Source organism: Serinus canaria, chromosome 27 (genome assembly GCF_022539315.1).
Source record: "Serinus canaria isolate serCan28SL12 chromosome 27, serCan2020, whole genome shotgun sequence".
NCBI classification, from domain to species: Eukaryota; Metazoa; Chordata; class Aves; order Passeriformes; family Fringillidae; genus Serinus; species Serinus canaria.
Window position 1 is genome coordinate 3,620,075 of NC_066340.1, and position 19,159 is coordinate 3,639,233.

At 53.3% G+C, this 19,159-nt stretch overlaps 1 protein-coding gene across 1 annotated transcript in view; it reads left to right on the forward strand.

Moving 5' to 3' along the window:
- The window catches only part of WNT3 (Wnt family member 3), a 35,576-nt gene extending 16,417 nt beyond the window's left edge, over positions 1-19,159 (forward strand). Inside the window, exons 2-4 of the mRNA XM_050985851.1 lie at positions 7,569-7,810; positions 16,153-16,418; positions 18,590-19,159. Of these exons, the coding sequence (XP_050841808.1) occupies positions 7,569-7,810; positions 16,153-16,418; positions 18,590-19,069 (988 nt within the window). The 3' untranslated portion in view covers positions 19,070-19,159. The remainder of the gene's footprint in view (positions 1-7,568; positions 7,811-16,152; positions 16,419-18,589) is intronic.

Below are 19,159 nucleotides of genomic sequence, written 5' to 3' on the forward strand. Positions count from 1 at the left end.
ATATAATGTGATAATATAATATAATATAATATAATATGATATGATATAATATAATGTGATAATATAATATAATATAATCAATATAATATAATATAATATAATATAATATATCTCTTTAACATAATGATAATAAATATAAATATATCATAATATAAATTTAATTTTAAAATTATTCAACCTTCTAAATCAATAAAATCAAATACAAATCATTCCCTACATCAAAAACTCCCTAAATACAATAGGGAACCTCTGTTTTTCCTCCACCACGAGGGAGCCTGGGGTCCCTGTGTGCCTTGCAGTTATCACAGTTGTTATTTGACATTTGAGTTGCCTTGGACTCGTGGTGTGCAGAACTCCTGTGCCCTGCCCTGCAGAGCTCAGGTGTTTCACCAAAGGCTGCTGGAAGGCTCTGGCTTCAGTCAGAGAATATTGATACGTTCAGGAATGTTGATAATATTGATCCCCTACACAACAGCTCCTGTGCCATCCTCCTCTGCTAGCACAACAACCTCTGAGTGGGCTCTCCCTCCTCATGGGCACTGGGGGCAGGAAAAATCCTCCTTGCAGAGCCAGGCAGGGCAGTGTGACCCGAGTGTGATCCCTCACCCCGAGGGTGAGCAGTTCCCTTTTCCTGGCTCCAGCAGCTCTGTTCAGGCAGGCACAGGCTGGAGTTGGGGACACAGAGAATCTGCAACAAGTGTTGGGCACTGCTCTTTTGCTTGGAGATTTGTGCCTTTGCACCCCCCAGGTCTGAATTCCCACTCAGCAGCTATTGTCCTGCCCTCTCCTGCTGGACACAAAGTCTTAATCTTCCCCTTCTCCCCACTGTAACTAAACAATCTCTCAGAAGTCTTTCCAATAGACTGATCAAACTGTCAGCATAAGCCACTGCCTCAGCTCGCTGCTGTTGCTCCTTTGTCCCCTGCCCGTGTTTAACATCCCATTTACAAGGAGGAGGAGGCTTAACCCACCCCAGCTCAGCAGCAGGGCCCGGCTGAGCCAGCCTAACCCACCCCAGCTCAGCAGCAGGGCCCGGCTGAGCCAGTCTAACCCACCCCAGCTCAGCAGCAGGGCCTGGCTGAGCCGGCCTAACCCACCCCAGCTCAGCAGCAGGGCCTGGCTGAGCCAGCCTAACCCACCCCAGCTCAGCAGCAGGGCCTGGCTGAGCCAGCCTAACCCACCCCAGATCTGCAGCAGGGCCTGGCTGAGCCAGCCTAACCCACCCCAGCTCTGCAGCCGGGCCTGGCTGAGCCGGTCTAACCCACCCCAGCTCAGCAGCAGGGCCCGGCTGAGCCAGCCTAACCCACCCCAGCTCAGCAGCAGGGCCTGGCTGAGCCAGCCTAACCCACCCCAGCTCAGCAGCAGGGCCCGGCTGAGCCAGCTCTGCAGCCGGGCCTGGCTGAGCCGGTCTAACCCACCCCAGCTCTGCAGCAGGGCCTGGCTGAGCCAGCACAGCCCCAGCCACAGCTCCAGGGGCAAACAGAAGGAGACAGAACCACCCTGAACACGTCCAGGAGGGAAGCTGTAAGCAAATCCAGAGCTGAGAAATGCAATTCCATCAACACCACCCTGTCCTCCTGCCCCTGGATGTCTCATTTCCCTCTGCTGAGTGTGAGGGGTGGCTGCACCCCCCTGGAGATGCCACTGAGGCTCAGCCTGCAGCAGCTCCAGGGCTGTGCCACGACCTGCCTGCTCCCAGAGAGGTGACATTTGTGCCCAGGCTGTGGCTCACACCCCCAGGCACCTCACCAGGCTCCTCTGCCAGCATTTCCTGGGCTTTGCTCAGTGCCAGGGGGTCATGATGGCTTTTTCTGGCTGGCAGCTCTACTTGGAGCTGGTCGCTCCTTCCCCAGCTCATCCTGCCTGGTGCTGGGGGAGAGGAGAGGTCCCTGCTCCCCCCAGACCACCAGGAGAGCAGTCCTGATCCTCTGGCATCCCCCATTCCTCTTGTCCTTTCAGCAGGAATTTCTGAGCTCCCCATGTCCCAAACACAATTCCAGTTCCAAGAGATGGACTCTGCAGCTCAGGTGGCCTCAGGGGGTTGGTTTTACATTTCCTCAGCCAAACTCAGCTGGTTTCTACCCAAAGGGCTTTGATGCAGCAAGGTCAGGGTAACAATTCCCCCTCCCAGAAGGGCTCAAACCTTCAGTTCCATCTCTGCTCCCTTTGAGGACACTCAGTGTAAGAGAATCTGCAGCAAGTGTCTGGGTTTGGAAAGCCAGGTGTCTGCTGAGGAAGGCAGAAGCCTCCCTTGTGATGGAAAATGCAAACCCTCTCCCTCTGAATTATTATAATTTTGAAATTAAGGAGCTCTCAGGCAAAGATATGGGAGTGGGAATAGCAGCTCTTTACTAGGAAAATTAAAAATAAAAATGCAATTGTCCAGGAAAAAAAAAAAGACACTGCCAGAGTCAGAGCATGCCCTGACCCTCTGTGTGTCAGGGTGGTGGCACAGTCCCATCCCAGGGAGGCTCAGGGTGGTGGCACAGTCCCATCCCAGGGGGCTCAGGGTGGTGGCACAGTCCCATCCCAGGGGGCTCAGGGTGGTGGCACAGTCCCATCCCAGGGGGCTCAGGGTGGTGGCACAGCCCCATCCCAGGGGGGCTCAGGGTGGTGGCACAGTCCCATCCCAGGGGGGCTCAGGGTGGTGGCACAGTCCCATCCCAGGGGGGCTCAGGGTGGTGGCACAGCCCCATCCCAGGGGGCTCAGGGTGGTGGCACAGCCCCATCCCAGGGGGGCTCAGCCCTCCTGCAGTGCCAGCTGTGTTCTGCTGGAGCAGGGATCCTGCACAAGGGGGGAGTTTTCCTCTGCAGCTCCAGGGCTGCTGGAGATGGGCCTGCTCTCCCTCTGGGAATGCAGGGCAGCAGAAAGCTGCTCCTCTGGGAATGCAGGGGGCAAAGGCTGCTGGGCTGTTCCCAGGGCAGATTGGATCCAGGGAGGAATGCTTGGCTCCTCCCCTGGGCAGAGCATCTCCCCATGGGATGGTGGAATTTGATCAGCCCTGCAGGGACACTCCCTGGCCATGGACAGCAGAGATCTCCTGGAGGGAGGGTTGGCTGTGGGAGAGATAAAGAAAACTGAGAGTTAGACATTCAAACCCCACATCCCATTCCTGCCTGGCTGGGCCATCAGCCTCTAATGCTCAGGCAGCTGAACCTCCCTTTAAAATGAATTTTTCATCTGTTTTGCTGACCCCCAAGGACTGCAGAGCTGGGTGGGGAGTCTATGGTGACACAGGTGCCTCCTCTATGGAAAGGCTCCAACCTCCAGACATGCTCAGAGGGGGATTCCTGAGTGGAAAGCTGCTACAGTCCCTCTCCTCATTGGAATTCTGTCAGGTTTGGTCTGTTCTCCACATTCAGTCAAGACCTGACACTTCCCCTCTCAGATGTGAACACCCATTGCATGCTTTGACTTGCAAAACTTTCCCTGCTGCTGCTCTTGATCTTCAGGCAATCGCAAGAATTTCTGTGTTCCCCTGCCCACAAAGGGCTGCAGTCAGCACAGCACCAGAATTAAAATAGGTGAATATTGCAGCAGGTGTGGTGCTGAGTTTGCTGGGGTCCCCAGGATGAGGTGGGAGATGAGAATCTGACTCCATCCTCTCAGAAGGCTGATTATATTATATTATATTATATTATATTATATTATTATATTATATTATATTATATTATATTATATTATATTATATTATATTATATTATGTTATGTTATGGTATGTTATGTTATGTTATGTTATGTTATGTTATGTTATGTCATGTCATGTCATGTCATGGTCATGTCATGTCATGTCATGTCATGTCATGTCATGTCATGTCAGTCATATTATATTATATTATATTATATTATATTATATGATATTATATTATATTATATTATATTATATTATATTATATTATATTATATTAGATTATATTATATTATATTATATTATATTATATTATATTATATTATATTATATATTATTACTATACTAAAGAATACAGAAAGGATAGAGAAAGGATACAGCCAGAAGGCTTAACAAGAATGATAATAAAAACTCGTGACTGACTCCTCAGAGTCTGACAGAGCTGATGGTGATTGGTCATTAAGTAAAAACAATTCACATGAAACCAACCAAACCTGCACCTGTTGGTAAACAATGTCCAGACACATTCCAGAGCAGCAAAACAGGGAGAAGCAAATGAGATGATACTGTTTTTTCTCTGAGGCTTCTCATCTTCCTAGGAGAAGAAATCCTGGCAAAGGGATTTTTCAGAAAATCTGGCAGTGACAGTGTGAGACAGACAAAGAGCCAGGATGGAAACTCTGCTCCCAACACTGTGTGCCCAGGCCAGCACTGCCAGCATGCACCAGTGCCACTGCTCGGAGCAGAAACATTGACCAGACCTGGAAAACACCAAATACATCCCAAAACTGTGCAAGAAACCCCCCTCCAGGCAGGGACAGGTTTTCCCAAAGGCAGCAGGATCCCGTTGTGAGCTGGTTTTCCCTGCTGGCTCCCAGCTTCCCCAGTGCTGTGTGAGAAGCTCAGGGATCAGCCAAGGCATTGTTTGGTGTCAGGGAGCCAAGCAGGACAATGTTTGTAACCAAGAGCTCCTGCCCAGAGCAGCTGGGGCTGCCCCTGGATCCCTGGAAGGGTCCCAGGCCAGGTTGGACACTGGGGCTGGGAGCACCTGGGACAGTGGAAGGTGTCCCTGCCCATGGCAGGGGTGGCCCTGGATGAGCTTTAAAGCCCCTGGCAGGGCCTGTCAGATCCTCCAGCCCCTTGGGGGTTCTCAGGTGCTCTGGAGTACCCAGGGTGGCTCCATGCAGAGCTGGGTCCCCTGTGCCCCCAAGGCCAGGGGTGTCCCCAGCTGTGACAGCCCTTCCACACCAGGGCTGTCAGCAGAGTTCTGCTCTCTCAGGGATCCCTGGGGTTCAGAACTTTGTCCCCATGAGCTCTTGGCTCATCAAACTCCCCCTGTGTTGGATAAAGCCCTTTTCTGACCCAGAGATGGGGCAGCTGAGAGGTGTTTTAAAAGCTTTTATTCCATTTTCAGTCTCATGTGAAGGGTGAGACAATACAGATGTTATAATTCTCACCATCACAATCAGAAGCAAATTATTTCCTAATTACAATACACTGTAAGTGTTTCTTGGCCTGTCAGCTTTTGCCACCCCATGCTGTAAATGCCTTAAAGCCAATCATCTCAAATTACCCCTCGTGGGTTCTACTGCAGTGCATCTTTCACAGTTCTGTTTCTCCAAAGTATCTAATCTTATTTCCAAGGCCATACTTTGAAACTTGTTTTGATGCCTCAGGTTTGAGCTTTTCTATTTTCCAGGTTCTGTGCTGCTTTAGTGGGTGGGTCTGGGCTTCACATCAGGGCATGGTGAGCTCTGTGCACAGAGCAGGGAGACAAAACAATTCCTGCTCCAGCTGGGGACAAATGATCCAAATCTCAGCCCAAGAGCACAAACCCCGTGGGCTGGAGAGAGAAAAACAAGGATGGGACTGGATGGGCTGGAGCTGGAATTGGACAATTAACTGCAATATGCAAATGGAGCAGAACTTATAAAAGTGAGAGACCCTGTGACCTGTGGGGCATTTTGTGACCATTTTGGGTTCACGTGGGGTGCAGCCTGGGGTGGATCCATTGAGGCCTCCTGATAAATCCCTGCTTTATTCTTTAGCTCTGTCCAGTCTCTGTGCTAGGCCAGCCTGCACAAGGCAGCAGTTTCTGGTTCCATTTCTCTCTCAGCAATGTCTGTCCTGTTCCATGGCATTTCCAAGTCAGCATTTCTCCTCTCCAGGTTTGCACACAGGTGCTCACTGTGTGAGCCTTCTGCCAGGCTTGGAGAATTCCTGACAAATCCATTTCCCACACTCCTGGGGATGGTGGGGGCAGGGTTGGGGTGGTTAGTGGCACCAGGGCAGGGCATGGCCAGGAATGGGGGGGTTCCCCAGCTCTGACACTGTCCCCTGTTGATGTAGGGTGACCCTAATGTAGGGAAAAATATTTTCTGACTCCATGATTTTGAAGGTTGAACAATTGCTTTATTAAGCTGTACTATATTACACTAATGCTATACTAAATTACATACCTAAGAGATGCTATACTAAAGGATACTAAAGAAAAACCTGTGACTGTCTGAGACAGTCAGGACACAGCTTTTGACTCAGTTAACCCAGGAATCAAAACAACATCCACCAATGTCTAATCAACAAACCACTTTGGGTAAGCAATCTCCATAACACATTCCACATGTGCCAAACAACAGCAGCAGTGAATAGAAATAAGAATTGCCTTCTCTTCTGTGAGTTTCTCTGTAAGAGCCTGACTGAGAGATGCAGGACTCCAGGTGGCTCTTCAAAATGCAGTTTATTCCACCCAAGATGTTCCAGCAGCCCAGGGTCATGGGTGGCAGAGGCTGTGCCTACAGCTGTCAGCTCCAGCTGCAGGCAGGCCTGGAGACCCTTTGGTTTTGGTTACAATGCATTATAGACTTTTCTTTGCTGAGCATCTTAATATAGTAGAACCAATCTATACCTTAACTATTATCTATAACCTATCATTACTTTCATTACCACATTCATGTTACTGTTCTCCAATCACTCACAGTCAGTACATTACAGTTTAAGCTAGAAGTTGTTTTTCGGTTTTCTTGCAGTAGAAAATTCTGAGACCTTTTTTCTACTTGCCACATTGTCAGGCTTATTTGCCTGTGCTGTCTTTGTGCTTGGTAAAAACATTTTCTTGTTTGGGGTGGGTTTATCCTTTGCTCTAAGCCATAAAAACCCCTTCTAACTAACATACTGTTAGGAAAATTAATCCACAAACACCAGAGGTTTAAGTCCAAAAAGGAGACAGAGGAGTCCTTTGTCTTTATTCTAATAAAGGGAGAGGCCATGGAACATTCCCCTGGATCTCTCCAATTTTTGGAGGATGCAGCCTCCCTTTTTATTCCAATTTCCCAGCCTCATTTCCCTTCTCCCTTTCATTATTGGCTGAGGTACTTGAGAGGTTCAGACTTCCTGATCCACCTGATACAGGAGATTCCCCTCTAATGTATAACCCTCCCTTTTAATTATTAATTCTAATGAAATTTAGGGGTTTTTCTTCCCCATTGTTTCTTTCATCTCTCTGGTCTAATTTCATTTATGAGCAAAACTAAAGTTCATTTGTAAAAACAAATATCTTCTTCCATTCATCAATCAGTGGAGTCCTTCCCATCCCATTGTTTCTTTTATCTCCCAGTGATGATTTTATCTACCAACAGACCCACAGCTTCTTTGGAAAGACAAACCCACTATTCCTCTCAATACCCTTTGTCTCCTTGGTTATCCAGTAGGACTGGCTCAGCAATTCTTTTCTTCTCTATCAAAACTTGCTTTCATTTCTATTCCTTCTTCAGATTCTACATTCAAAAATCTTTCTGCCAAGCACAAAATCTGTGAGACTTTCTTGTCAAACTTCTATCCTTCCCAGCACCTCTCACTGCTCTCCCCCGACAGGAGCCCTTAGCGCCTTGTGCCTGCTGCTCTCAGTGAGGAGAGCTGCAGCCGCTGTCCCTGTCCCCGCAGGTCCCTGGCCCTGGGCCAGCAGTACAGCTCCCTGGGCTCCCAGCCCATCCTCTGTGGCTCCATCCCCGGCCTGGTGCCCAAGCAGCTCCGCTTCTGCCGCAACTACATCGAGATCATGCCCAGCGTGGCCGAGGGGGTGAAGTTGGGCATCCAGGAGTGCCAGCACCAGTTCCGGGGCCGCCGCTGGAACTGCACCACCATCGATGACAGCCTGGCCATCTTCGGGCCTGTCCTGGACAAAGGTAACCCTGGGGGGCAGCTGGGCTGGGGGCAGGGCTGGCACAGCTCCCCTGGGCTTTGGGATACACCAGGATTGTGCACTGAGCTCCCCTGGGCTTTGGGATACACCAGGATTGTGCACTGAGCTCCCCTGGGCTTTGGGATACACCAGGATTGTGCACTGAGCTCCCCTGGGCTTTGGGGTGCACCAGGATTGTCCTGCTGGATGGGGAGAGGGTCTGATGTGTCATTGCAATAATTAGTATTGACTCTATGATTGCAGAAGGTTGATTAATTGTTTTATTATACTCTACTATATTATTCTATATAATTAAGAAGCGTGTAACTCTTACAGACAGTGATACAGCTTTGTCTTAATTGGTCAATCTCTCCAAACACCATTTAGTGCCCAATCTTTTGGTGAACAATTTTCATAACACATTCCCCTTGTGCAAAACAGCAGGTGTGGCAAGGGGAGATAAGAACTGTTTCTTATTCTTTTCCCTGTGAGCTTTCTCACAGCTTCCCAGGAACATCCTGGGAGAGAGCTGTCCCTTCTCTCTGTTCAGAGGACATGTGGTTACCACACTGCCAGCTTTCAACCCTGATTTCTCCACTTTCCTTCTCTTCCAAGGTTTTGGGGTGTTCCCATCACAAGGAGGGAAAGGTTCCCATCCCAGGAGTTCAGAAGGGCCAGGGAGGATATAAAGGAGGGGAAGGTTTAGCCCCAGGCACTCTCACCTGTTCTGGGGTCAGGGGCTCCACTCCCTGTCCTGGGCATCTCCAATTTGGGTCCAGCAGACCCGTGGGAAAGGAGAGGGGCTGTGGTTGAGCTCTTTGGGATCAAGGCAGAGCCTCTGAAGCAAACTGCCCACCCCAGGAGAGCCCTGGGCTCAGGTTTCCCCTCCAGTGAGGAACCACGGTTGTAACCCATGGTCCTGATCAGGCTTAGTTCAATAAATCTTTTTTTCAATGGGATTTCAATAAATATTTTCACAAATGAGCCCAAAAAGCAGGGAACAAGGAGAGGTTATAAATTCATTTTCCCTCTCCTCTCTCCAAACTCCTCCTCATCCCCTGCTCCTGAAATGCCACCTCTCTAGACTGGCATGGATCAGGCACACTGGAGCATGGATGAGGCACCAGAAAATTGGGGTTCCCAGTGACATCATGGCCATTCCCAGGGAAATCATGGGGCATTGATGAGGCACCATAAATTTGGCACTCCCAGTGAGATCATGGGGCATTACACTGGAAAAAGGGAGAAAGGGCCCCAAAACAGCCTGGAAGGAGAGGCTGAAGGGACAAGTCATAGCATCCCAAAATTCCCTGAGTTTGAAGGGATCATCCAGTGCAGCTCCTGCCCTGCCCAGACCCCCCAACAATCCCACCCTGGGCATCCCTGGCAGTGCTGTCCCAACCCTCCTGGAGCTCTGGCATTCCCTGGGCAGCCTGGGCAGTGCCCAGCACCTCTGGGGGGCAGAACCTTTCCCTGAGATCCATCCTGACCCTCCCCAGCATGGCTCCGTGATCATCTCAGATGTCCCAGAGCCCAGGTGAAAAAGGCATTCCCACAAAACTGAACCAAGTGATGAATTAAAAACTCCCAGAGGATGAAAATCTCCATTTTCCCCCGTGGATTCTGTTCACTCTGTGCCACATTCAGCACAAGGGACATCCACAGGTGATGTCTTGGTTTCACAGCTTTGTAAACACAACAAAACCATTTCCCCCACCTCTTCCTGGCTGTTGACACCACTGGGTCCCTGCAGCCCAAAATCTCTTGATTGCACAGAAATTATTGTTTGCAGTGGTGCTTTGGAAATGGGAATTTTATGGTACAGACTTCAAGGAACTGGAGAAATTGGGGTGAGAACAGAACTTTGGACTCTTTCCCATCAGTCCCCTGGGAATTCGGGAGCTCTGTGAACCTTTCTTACAAAGCCCCACAATTCTGCAAAGAAACAGTTCATGATATCCTTTTTTTCAACTTTCAGCCTCCCAGTAAGGACAGGTATCACTTTAGATCCCAGAAATGTCAGCCGAGAATTCCAGTGAAAATCATTCCTTTGTGTTAATGTGGGATTCTTTGCAGGAACCAGGACTGTCAAACCTTATTAGAGCACTAATAGGCACCATGAGATTCATTTCCCCTCTGTTGTGCCAGGGTGTATTTTGGGGTAACTGTTGTATTTACTACCAAATAACTTGTCAGCAGGGCTCAACACACTCTGATTTGCTGCCTAATTAAAGCCTGTCCTAAATTTCAGCACTTAAAAGATCAGAAAGTTTTAATTTTCTCTAAAAACAGTCACTAAAAAACTGTCATAAAAATTCTAAACAAGTTATGAAAGAACTGCTCAAGCATTGAGACACTGAAAATCTCTCAGCACCATTTCTGTCAGCAGGAAAGCACTTAAAGAGCAGATTTGAGCCATCCTCCCTGTAATGAGCAAACTGAACTTTGAATTTATGGAGAATATTTTAAGATTCTTTCGGCTGCAGGGACTCGAGCAAAGCCTCAAGTGTGGACTTGCCTCAGCATCTCCACACACCCCGAGCTGACAAGGTAAAATATAACCCAGAGCTCTGAAACTCTTCTGACAGATGGAGAAAAATGAGTGAGCACGTTGGATAGATACTTATTTTCCCAGTCCCACTGTGACACATCTCCAGACAGCCCTGCCAGGCTCCCAGGGTGGATTTATCCTGGTGTCTCACTCACCTGTAAGTGGAGCAGTTAAAAATAAACAGCATCATCTGCAGAGGAGGACACATCAAAGCCCAGCCCATCTGATGCTGGGGATTATTCACATTTTTGAACTGTGCTCGTGTCTTTTCCCTGCTGCCTTCAAAATTAATGAGCAGATTGAGGATGGGACTGGTGTCACTGTGTGGCAGTGAGGAACACAGGGAGCCTTTGAGATTCCCAGAGTCTGCAGCAGAGAAAACAGAACCTTTGCAGGCTCTGAGGGAGGGGAGAAGGGGATGTGGTTGAGCTCACAGGTTGGTGACAGAGCTGAGAGGTGCTGGCAGCTGTGGGGAGGGTGGGAGTAGCCCTGCTGGTCCCTGTGGACACTCCTGGGCCTTCAGAGGATCACGGAGCAGTCTGAGCTGGAAGGGACCTTTTAAAGAGCATCTGGTGCCACTCAGCTTCTTCCTTGGCAGGAACAGGAGTCACAGACTGGGTTGGGTTGGGCAAAGCCCACCCAGTGCCACCCATGCCAGGGCAGGGACACCTCCCACTGTCCCAGGCTGCTCCAGCCCCAATGTCCAGCCTGGTCTTGGGCACTGCCAGGGATCCAGGGGCAGCCCCAGCTGCTCTGGGCACCCTGTGCCAGGGCCTGCCCACCCTCACAGGGAACAATTCCTCATTCCCAATATCCCATCCAGCCCTGCCCTCTGGCACTGGGAGCCATTCCCTGGCTCCTGTCCCTCATCCCTTATCCCCAGTCCCTTTCCAGCTCTCCTGGAGCCTCTTCAGGTGGTTCTCAAACCAAGAGTTTTGAGCCCATAATCTGCATCCTGTGGCCACCCTTGCCATGTTCCCTTTTCCTGACCTCCAGCACACCCAGGGCTGCAGCCCCACAAACAAAACCCAAACCCAAACTTGGGCAATCCCCCTGTCCCAGCTCACACTCTGCATTTGGCCAACAAAGGGTTGGGGTTTCACCTCACAAACACCTGAGGGAAATCCCCTGTCAGCATTAGCTTGGTTAATCTCAGCTGCTGCTCCCTCAGGTAGATTGAGGCTATTTTGGAAAAGCTTCAAAGGGGCAGCTCTCACATCAGCAGCATCAAAAATCATTTCTAATAGAGCCTGAAAAGAAACTGAGGATAATTTCATTTTAAAGGAGCTTTAGACTTGTTAGCCATGGTCACCTCCAGTGGAGGAGGGCTCAGCCAGCAGAGCAGCAGTGTGGGAGGGCTCAGCTGGGCAGCCCCACGTGCCCAAGTGCGTGTCCAAACCTCCCTGGGACATCCTCCAGGCTGTGAGCTCTGCTGCCAGTGTGGGGTACAGGGCTGCCTTCCCTGAATTCCCAAGGGATTGCTGCCTCCAGGGCCTCCCATCCCCACCTCCCCCCCTCCCCAGTGTCACCCACAGCCCCAACCTCTCCTCCTGCAGCCCCTGGCAGGGCAGAGAATACCAAAGGCAGCTCAGGGAAACCCCAGGGGCTGAATCCATTTGGGAGCTGCTGAACAACACCCCTGGTGAGGCTCTGCCCTCACCCCCCTGGATTTCTCCACATTTCCCTTGCCAGAGTCAGAATCACAAGGTTTTGGCTCCTGTAGCTGCCCAGGCTTTGGTTTCCTGAGGCCACTGATGATCATCCTGAGAGGAAGGACAGGCTGGGAGAGCTGGGGGTGCTCACCTGGGGAGAGCTCAGAGCCCTTCCAGGGCCTGAAGGGGCTCCAGGAGAGCTGGAGAGGGACTGGGGACAAGGGATGGGGGGACAGCACTCAGGGAATGGCTCCCAGTGCCAGAGGGCAGGGATGGATGGGACATTGGGAACGAGGAATTGTTCCCTGGGAGGGTGGGCAGGCCCTGGCACAGGGTGCCCAGAGCAGCTGGGGCTGCCCCTGGATCCCTGGCAGTGCCCAAGGCCAGGCTGGATGGGCTTGGAGCACCCTGGGACAGTGGGAGGTGTCCCTGCCATGGCAGGGGTGGCACTGGATGGGCTTCAAGGTCCGTTCCCAACCCAAACTGTTCTGTAGTTCTGTGATTCTATGTTTTCTTTTTTTCCAAGTCTTATTTTCTAACCCAGCCATTAAAAAAAAAACAAAAACCCCAAAAATCCAACTCCTGAATGTGGGGTAAGATCATGTTTTTACAAGCAGATTCCCCAGGATGATTTATACTGCAGGTGTGCAGTCTGGGATAAGGAGGGGAGAAAAACCTGCTTTCCTCTTTCCTCCTTTCCCTTCTCTTTGCAAAATAAGGTCAGCTCTTATCTAAAGCCAATGGCTTCTCCAGCCAAGCCCTGCCCAAACCAGGGCTGAGCCAGCAGCCACACTTTGCTGGGAGGGGGGAGCAATCAGCATTCTCTGGGCTAGTGATGAAATCCAGGATTTTGGTTAAAGCTGGCAAAAAAAAAATCTGGTTAAATTTGCCCTTTCTGGCACACAGACAGGGCTGGCTGTGAGGGCAGCTGGACAGTGATTCCTGGGCTGGGGAGGAGGAGCAGGGGCAGCCAGGGCTGGACCTGGCAGAGGTCAGCTTTGCAGGCTCACACCTTTCCCCAGGCCCTGAGCTCCTGCCCTGGCTCCTCTCCTGCTCTGGATTTTGTCTGGCCAAGCAGGAGGGCACCAGGAGAGGCTTCTGTGAGAAGCTGCTGGAAGCTCCCTCCCTGCCCAGCAGGGCCAAGGTGGGTGTGCCACTGGCCAGGGCTGGGCCAGAACTGGTGCTAATGCCTCTGGGATGACAGATTTAAGAAGGAAAAATGAGTTACTGTTGTAATTGTGGCCTGAGAAGAGCAGGTTGAGAACATGTGAGAGGAGCAGGTCTGCAGACACCAAGGGCAGTGGTGGAGGAAGAGGAGGAGGAGGAGGAGGAGGAGGAGGAGGAGGAGGAGGAGGAGGAGGAGGAGGAGGAGGAGGAGGAGGAGGAGGAGGAGATGCTCCAGGCAGCAGATCTGAGGTTCCCCTGCAGCCTGTGGTGCAGACCATAGAAGCAGGATGAAGGATGGAGGAAGGTGAAGGATGGAGGAAGGTGAAGAAGGATGGAGGAAGGTGAAGAAGGATGGAGGAAGGTGAAGGATGGAGGAAGGTGAAGAAGGATGGAGGAAGGTGAAGAAGGATGGAGGAAGGTGAAGGATGGAGGAAGGTGAAGAAGGATGTTCCCTGCAGCCCATGGAGGACCCCAGGGACGGTGGTCCCCACTCCCCGAGCTCCTGTCCCCTCAGCCCGGCTGCCCTGGCTCCTCTCTGCTCCGGGGAGATGCTCCCGGGCCGGGGCAGGTGCAGGGGAGGCAGCTGGGCCCGGGCTGCCGTCGGGGGTCCCGGTGAGCTCGGCTAAGCCCCTGACACGAGCTGTGAAAAGGCAAGACCCGCACCACGATAACCCAGGGCTTTTCTCAGCCATGACACCCGCAGTCATTTGCATCTAAACAGGGGTGTGTGGGATCAGGGGCCGGCTTGATATAAACTCAGCAGCTTAAAGGGAGGGGGAGGGAAAGCAGAGAGGGAGAGAGAAAAATAAGCTTATAGCGATGAGAAAGAGCTAAGCTTCCTCCCCTACTGTGAGGCAGGGCGAGCGATACCATCGCAGCGCCGCAGTCGTTTCAAATCGCTGCCGCATTCACACGCCCTTTAGCCATTCTGGGGGGCTGGGGAGCGCCATCAAAAGGGATTTCCCAGCCGGGCTGGCGGGATTGGAGGGTGACGGCAGGACAGGGGAACATTGCCCCGTTGCTACGAGGTGCTCCTGGGGAATGCCAGTGCTCTGTGCCGTGGGTACGCTGGCCGGCGGAAACATTCCGCATTATGCGGGTAATACAGTGTGACACCGAGGGAACAATGGCAAATTGAGTGTCCCAGCAGGTAACGGGGCTGGCTGGGAGACAGTCGCAGTGGTGCACTGTCAAGGCGGCTCTAATCCTCCCTCGGCAGCCCCTCCCCTGGTTCTGGGAACGCTGCTCCCGCCTTTCGTCTCTGGGAAATTCTCCCAGCTCCTCGCCCAGACCCAGGCGAGAGTTTCAAACCAGGCGGTTTGATAGCAGCTCGCTCCCCCCCGCGCCGGCACCGAGCGGGGGACACGGGGACACCGGGGGACACGGGGGGCATGGGGGACATCGGGGGTATGGGGGACATCGGGGGTATGGGGGAATACAGGGGACACCGGAGGCACGGGGGACATGGGGGACACAGGGACATGAGGTATAAGGGGTACAGGGGACACAGGGTGAACGGGGGACACCGGGCAGCTGCGGGAGCCGTGTCCATCGCGGCCCTGCCCGGCGGGCACTGCCAGCCCAGCCCGGCTCAGTCCGGCTCAGTCCCAGCCCAGCCCGGCTCGGTCCCAGCCCAGCCCGGCTCGGTCCCAGCCCAGGCCGGCTCGGTCCCAGCCCAGGCCGGCTCGGTCCCAGCCCAGGCCGGCTCAGCCCGGCTCAGTCCCAGCCCAGTTCGGCTCAGTCCCAGCCCAGTCCGGCTCAGTCCCAGCCCAGCCCGGCCCAGCCCCGCAGTGCCCCTGCTCCCCGTGCCCATCCACAGCTCCCAGGACAGCGGAGCCACATCGCTCCCGAGAGTGACTCGTGTCCTCCCCCTGTCCCCGGGCTGTCCTGGGGCCAGCAGGGCTCGCTGGCTCCTCTGGTCTGATCTGATCTGATCTGGGCCACCCAAAGAGCCTTGGTCAGGCTGGAACACCTCACTGGGGGCAGGGACCTTCCAGCGGTGCCCACAGCCCCCAGGGGTGCCAGCGTGAGCAGCTGGTGAGAGATCCCCCAGGAGAACCTGGCTGGATCCCTGCTGGCACAACGGAGATGGGAAGGGCAAGGAGGGAAGAGTTGGAGCTGAAAGGAGATGAAAACCTCAGCGGGGTGCTGCCAGCACAGCCAGGACTGAGCAGCCCTGCCTGGAGATCCCATTTGGGATTCCCACAGCTGGCAGCCACCCACAGCCACCTCCCCTGAGAGCCTGCTCGGGCTGGCACCAGCTCAGCTTGGCAAAGCTGGCTTTGGGAGCCAGACCCAGCTCTGCAGAGAGGCTGAGGCTGGGGAGAGGGGCCTGCTGTCCCCAGGCACGAGGGCAGGGATGCAGGGGACAGCTGAGAGATGGCTCCTTCATGGCTCCTGCTCTGGAAGGAGGGGACTGGCTCAACTCCAAGGTGATTTTTTCAGCAGAAATTTTTGATTCATTCCATATTTACTGATGACTGTCCCCCTGATTTGATCACACCAGACCATGAAGCAGTCAGGGCCCTCCAGCCCGGGCATCACAGCCCCTGAGCCCTGGCCTCCAGCTGCTCCTGCAGTGGCACAAGGCAGGATTGACTCCAACATCTGCTCTGGATTTAGAGAAGTCTCTAAATGAGAAGTCTCCATCCACAGATGGGCTGAAGCAGCCCGGTGTCACTGCCCAGGGAGCTAGAGAGAGGATACAGACAGAAGGTTTAACAAGAATGATAATGAAAACTTGAGGCTGCTTCTAGATTCCTGACACAGCTGGACCACGATTGGTCATTGGGTTAAAACAATTCCCATGTTGGATAAACAATCTCCAACCACATTCCAAAGCAGCAAAACACAGGAGAAGCTGAGGCTCCTCAGCTTCCTAGGAGAAAATCTTGGCCAAGGGGATTTCCCAGGAGATATGTCAGTGGCAGAACAGCAGTGCTGCACTGAGCAGTGACCCCGGGCTCTGTCTTGCAGCCACGCGCGAATCCGCCTTCGTGCACGCCATCGCCTCGGCCGGGGTGGCCTTCGCTGTCACCCGCTCCTGCGCCGAGGGCACCTCCACCATCTGTGGCTGCGACTCCCACCACAAGGGACCGCCGGGGGACGGCTGGAAGTGGGGGGGGTGCAGCGAGGACGCCGACTTCGGCGTGCTGGTGTCCCGGGAGTTCGCGGACGCGCGGGAGAACCGGCCGGACGCGCGCTCGGCCATGAACCGGCACAACAACGAGGCCGGCCGGACGGTGAGTGGCCAGGGGGACAGGCTGAGTGGCCACTGGGGACAGGCTGAGTGGCCAGGGGGACACGCTGAGTGGCCGGGGGGACAGGCTGAGTGGCCGGGGGGACAGGCTGAGTGGCCACTGGGGACAGGCTGAGTGGCCACTGGGGACAGGCTGAGTGGCCAGGGGGACAGGCTGAGTGGCCAGTCCTGCATGGATGGCCCAGCGCAGCTCCTCCTGATGGAGTGGGACCACAGGAATTCCCAGGCAGACTTTCTAGGATTATTTTCCAGGGCATGGCATTTCCTCTCCTGCCAAACAGACACGTGGGGTTAAGAGCTAAAATATTCCTTGATTTCAATGCAAAGAGAATTCCAGAATGGTTTGGGTTGATGGGACCTTAAAGACCATCTTGTTCCACACCCCTGGCATGGGCAGGGACACCTTCCACTATCCCAGGTTGCTCCAAGCTCCATCCAACCTGGCCTTGGACACTGCCGGGGTGGGGCAGCCACAGCTTCCCTGGACATCCTGAGCATGGATGTCCATGCATAGAAAAGGCCATGCATAGAAACCCAACCTCAGGTCAGCATTGGATGAAGAGGATTTTCCTCCCACTGCCTCCTTCCTGCACATTCCCTGTTATAACATCGTCCCACCCAATGATTCCTAAGAGTAGATAATCACAGCCCCATCCAACTGGAATAGTCCATCCCATCCCATCCCATCCCATCCCATCCCATCCCATCCCATCCCATCCCATCCCATCCCATCCCATCCCATCCCATCCCATCCCATCCCATCCCATCCCATCCCATCCCATCCCATCCCATCCCATCCCATCCCATCCCATCCCATCCCATCCCATCCCATCCCATCCCATCCCATCCCATCCCATCCCATCCCTGCAGTCAGCAGATACCTGTGCCTCTGCCTGCCCTGGGTCATTGGCAAACCCACTGGAACTTTTCCAGCAGTGCTTGAAGCTGACACTGATTTGGGTTTTCCATACCACAGCAGGTAGAGATGGAAGGAGAGAAGCCTGACATCTTCCAGTACCAAAAACCCCCACCAAACTCCAGTAATTTTATTCAAAATCAGTGATTATTTTGCTCCACACAAAGGGGATTTTGGTGAAGAGTCCTGTCTGAAGATTCCCAATTTCACACATTTTAGTACAAACTGTTGGACTTCACATAAATTAAGGGTCATTAGCAAGGAGAGGACAGGGGTCAGTCTCCATCCACAGGGCTCAGAAACATCTCCAGCTCTCTGCTTCTCTGGGCTCTGGCTGTCCAGACACATAGGACAGGAAGGATCCCCACAAAAGGATCAAACACTGGGATTAGGTTAGACTGGATTAGAATAGACTGGATTAGGTTGGGTTGGGTTGGATTGGATTGGGTTGGGTTGGGTTGGGGTGGGGTGGGGTGGGGTGGATTGGGTTGGATGATCAGAGCAGCTGCCCACCTCAGCTGTGCTTTTGGAGTGTAACATCTTTGGAGATCTTAAATGCCCCCCAGCATCTCCAACCAGCCTGTGCTTACAGAATCACAGAACCAGAGAATACCCTGGGCTGGAAGGGACCCACTGGGATCACTGATCCAGCCCCTGCCCTGCCCAGACACCCCACCAACCCCACCCTGGGCATCCCTGGCAGTGCTGTCCAAACCGTCCTGGAGCTCTGGCAGCCTTGGGGCCATGCCCATTCCCTGAGGAGCCTGGGCAGTGCCAGCACCACTGGAGGAAGAACCTTTCCCTGATATCAAACCTAAATCTCCCCTGGCCCAGCTCCAGCCGTTGCCTTGGGTCCTATCACTGGTCATGAGAGTGAAGAGATTGAGGCCATCCACTGCTCCTCTTGGGGGTGCTGAGGGATTGATGCCATCCTCCTCTTGGGGGTGCTGAGGACCTCAATGAGGTCCAACTTCAGTCTCCTCTCCTCCAGCTGAACAAACCAAGTGCCCTTATATGGCCCCTCCAGACCCTTCCCCATCCTTGTGGCCTTCTTTGGATGCTCTCTAGTTGTTTAATGCCTTTTTAATGTTGTAGGGCCCAAAACTGCCCCCAAAACTCAAGGCAAGGCTTCCCAGACCGAGCTTAGATCAGACATTTAGGCCCAGCTGGCACAGGCAGGTGATGGAGAGCAGAGCCCCTGCTCCACCACTGCTGCTGACTGTGCTTTCCCCGCACAGACCATCCTGGACCACATGCACCTCAAGTGCAAGTGCCACGGGCTCTCTGGGAGCTGCGAGGTCAAGACCTGCTGGTGGGCCCAGCCCGATTTCCGGGCCATCGGGGACTACCTGAAGGATAAATACGACAGTGCCTCGGAGATGGTGGTGGAGAAGCACCGCGAGTCCCGGGGCTGGGTGGAAACTCTCAGGGCCAAGTACGCGCTTTTCAAGCCGCCGACGGAGCGGGACCTGGTCTACTACGAGAACTCCCCCAATTTCTGTGAGCCCAACCCGGAGACGGGCTCCTTTGGGACGAGGGACAGAACGTGCAACGTCACCTCCCACGGCATCGACGGCTGCGACCTGCTGTGCTGCGGGCGGGGCCACAACACGCGGACTGAGAAGCGCAAGGAGAAGTGTCACTGCATCTTCCACTGGTGCTGCTACGTCAGCTGCCAGGAGTGCACGCGGGTCTACGACGTCCACACCTGCAAGTAAGCACAGGTGGGGCTCCACTGGTGGAGGTGGCTCCAGAGCAGGGCCCAGGGGTCAATCAGCCCCGTGGTCAGCCCCACACGTGGCCTCACA